Below are 2,899 nucleotides of genomic sequence, written 5' to 3'. Positions count from 1 at the left end.
AAACTTATCGAGTTCATTGTCTCCAATTCCACTGTAAATTTTTAGTTTTTTATTGACGTTATTAAATTGATCAATTATCATAGTGACATCATCACTAGGGATACAAGTGATAATGTCATCTACATAACGGTAATAAAAAAAATTTAAAAATTACAATAAACATATTTTTTATTACCGTTATGTAGATGACATTATCACTTGTATCCCTAGTGATGATGTCACTATGATAATTGATCAATTTAATAACGTCAATAAAAAACTAAAATTTACAGTGGAATTGGAGACAATGAACTCGATAAGTTTCTTAGACATAAAACTCATACGTACTACAGATAACAAACTAATAACAAATTGGTATCAAAAACCAACTAATTCCGGACGCTACCTTAATTACTTTTCTTATCATCCACTCAAAATGAAAATAGGTACTATAATAAATCTAACGGACCACGCAATACTTCTATCGGACAAAACATTTTGGGACAACAACATCAAATTAATTACAAAAATTTTAACAGATAACTCTTATCCCCTAAAACTTATAAATTCCGTAACTAGTAACAGACGAACGTAACTTTGAATAAAATGGACAATTGCACAGTACATAACGATTTACCTGACTCAGAAACTCATTCTGGTGTAATATGTTTGCCATACATTAAAGAATTGTATGTTCCTTGGAAAAAACTTTTTTATAAATCTGGACTTCGACTTGTAACCAATTTTAGTACAACTACTAGCACTATTTTACAAAAACAAAAACCCCATTTAATATCGAACGTCTCAGAAATCTCGTCTATCAAATAAATTGTTTAGACTGCAATTTAATTTACATAGGAGAAACTAGCCAGAACCTCAATAAACGGTTACAACAACATAAAAACAATTCAAAAAACCCCAAACAATTCAAAACTGTTCTTGCAGACCATATATACACTTTAAAACACAATATGGACTTTTCTAATCCGACTATACTACAATTTGAACAAAATTTATTTAAACGAAGAATTATAGAGGGATCTTTTTTAACTATTTATAACAATAAGACAATAAATAAACGGAATGAACTCAACACGCTGTGCGACACAAATCTCTTCTATTTAGATAACATTTCCAAATTTCTTACAAAACAATAAAAGCGTTCGCGCAAAGGTTTTACAATTCGTTCCACACATGTGCAGAATCTTGGTAAAAATTTTTTAAAAAATGACTTTCTCCATTACATCTTCAACCAGTCTACGAATAACACACTATTCATTTGTGATTTTTTCAAATCAGTATTTTGTGAAAATATTGTGTAATTTCAAGTTAATGTTTATAATACATAGTGTAGTGCATTACCATATCCTAATACCATGGATTATTAAATTTTCCAATCTAACACTAAGATCAACTAATTGTAAGTACTAATTACTATTTTTTTTTTTTTTTCACTCCAATTCAATTGTTTTAGTTTTTAATTTTATTTTTAGTTTCCACTGAATGAAGGCTAGGATTATAGCCGAAACGTATGGATTTAAAATAAATTTTTGAAAGAAATTCATGTTTTTTATTGATGTTATGCCCGATTATTAGACTTTGTTAATATATATATATATATATATATATATATATATATATATATATTTTTTTTCTTTTTAGGATAAATCCGCCTGGTGTGCAGGCTTAGGAATGGTTTTGTGCATGATGCATGTTGTGAATGCAGTTATGAGCATTGTATTGATACAAGCTATCAAAAAAGAAGAGGAGGAGGCTCGCAATTATAGAAGATAAATTAAAAAAAAAAAAATTAACCAAAATATTGTTATTTTTCCCACATGATACCTATAGTTTTTCCAGTATTTTTTGTTTAATTTTTTTTTAATTAGTCGTATTAGAATTTTTTATTAATAATTAGTATTAGATAATAATTTAAAAAAAAACAAAGAGTAAAATAATACACTTTTCTTCTATTATATTCCGCACGGAGGTCATAAATTGGGCCACTAATTTACTATAATAAAAAAAAATAAAAAAAAATATACAGTATTGATTTTAATTTAATTTTAGTGTAGTGTAGTATTATATAACTAGCAATAATTAATTAATAACATTATATATAACATTTTTTATTATTAAATACAAGGTACATTATGATTATGTTTTAATTATATCTGAAATAAATACAATCCATATTTTAATTAATTCGCTTGATTCGTAAGGTAAAATTTAATTATAAAATAAAAATCTAACAAAAACATAACTGAATCCTAATTAAAATCCTTCTAAATCTTACGTAAAACAAAGTGATATGCAAACTAAATCCTAACTAAAAGCATGTCATTTCTAATTGAATCCTAACTAATCCAAAAATCGATTTTAATAAAAACCCAATTAAATCTAAACTCGTTGCTAGTTGAATCAAAATTTAAATATATTTTAAACCTAATCAAATTTTAAGAAATCCAATAAAAATCATAAAAAATTCTCTAACTCAATCCAAACTAAAGCCAAATTAAATTTTATATTAATCCTAATAAAATCCAAGATAATTCAGAACTGATTCTTGATGAGAATAATAGTACAGAATTGAATCTTAATAAAATCCTAACTAAGTTCAAACTAAATTTTTAAAATTAGTTTAATATATTTCAAGTTGTATCAAAATCCTTAATAAAATTCTGAATAAATCTAAATTCAGTCCTGATTAAATCTAAATAAACTATAATTTAAATCTAATTAAAACACAAATACACAAAACTATTGCTGAATCGTAATAGAATCCAAACTAAATCGTAATAAAATTTAAATTAAATCCTATATTAATTTTATCTAAATTCAAATTAAAAATTTATAAAATTCTAACTAATTTCTAGTTTAATGCTGAACCATATAATTTTTTTATCAAAGTTGAATTAAA

At 24.8% G+C, this 2,899-nt stretch overlaps 1 protein-coding gene across 1 annotated transcript in view; it reads left to right on the top strand.

Annotated features, from left to right (window-relative positions):
- Nucleotides 1-1,812, top strand: part of LOC113377889 (tetraspanin-2A) — a 15,882-nt gene extending 14,070 nt beyond the window's left edge. The window contains exon 5 of the mRNA XM_026618336.1: nt 1,642-1,812. Within this exon, the coding sequence (XP_026474121.1) occupies nt 1,642-1,773 (132 nt within the window). The 3' untranslated portion in view covers nt 1,774-1,812. The remainder of the gene's footprint in view (nt 1-1,641) is intronic.
- The last annotated feature ends 1,087 nt before the right edge of the window (nt 1,813-2,899 follow it).

The sequence above is a fragment of the Ctenocephalides felis genome, unplaced genomic scaffold (assembly GCF_003426905.1).
Source record: "Ctenocephalides felis isolate EL2017-DRISC unplaced genomic scaffold, ASM342690v1 CF-g0.4_SCAFFOLD_01886, whole genome shotgun sequence".
Classification (NCBI taxonomy): Eukaryota; Metazoa; Arthropoda; class Insecta; order Siphonaptera; family Pulicidae; genus Ctenocephalides; species Ctenocephalides felis.
The sequence above is the reverse complement of the archived record's forward strand: the minus strand, read 5'-3'. Positions and strand labels throughout refer to the sequence as shown.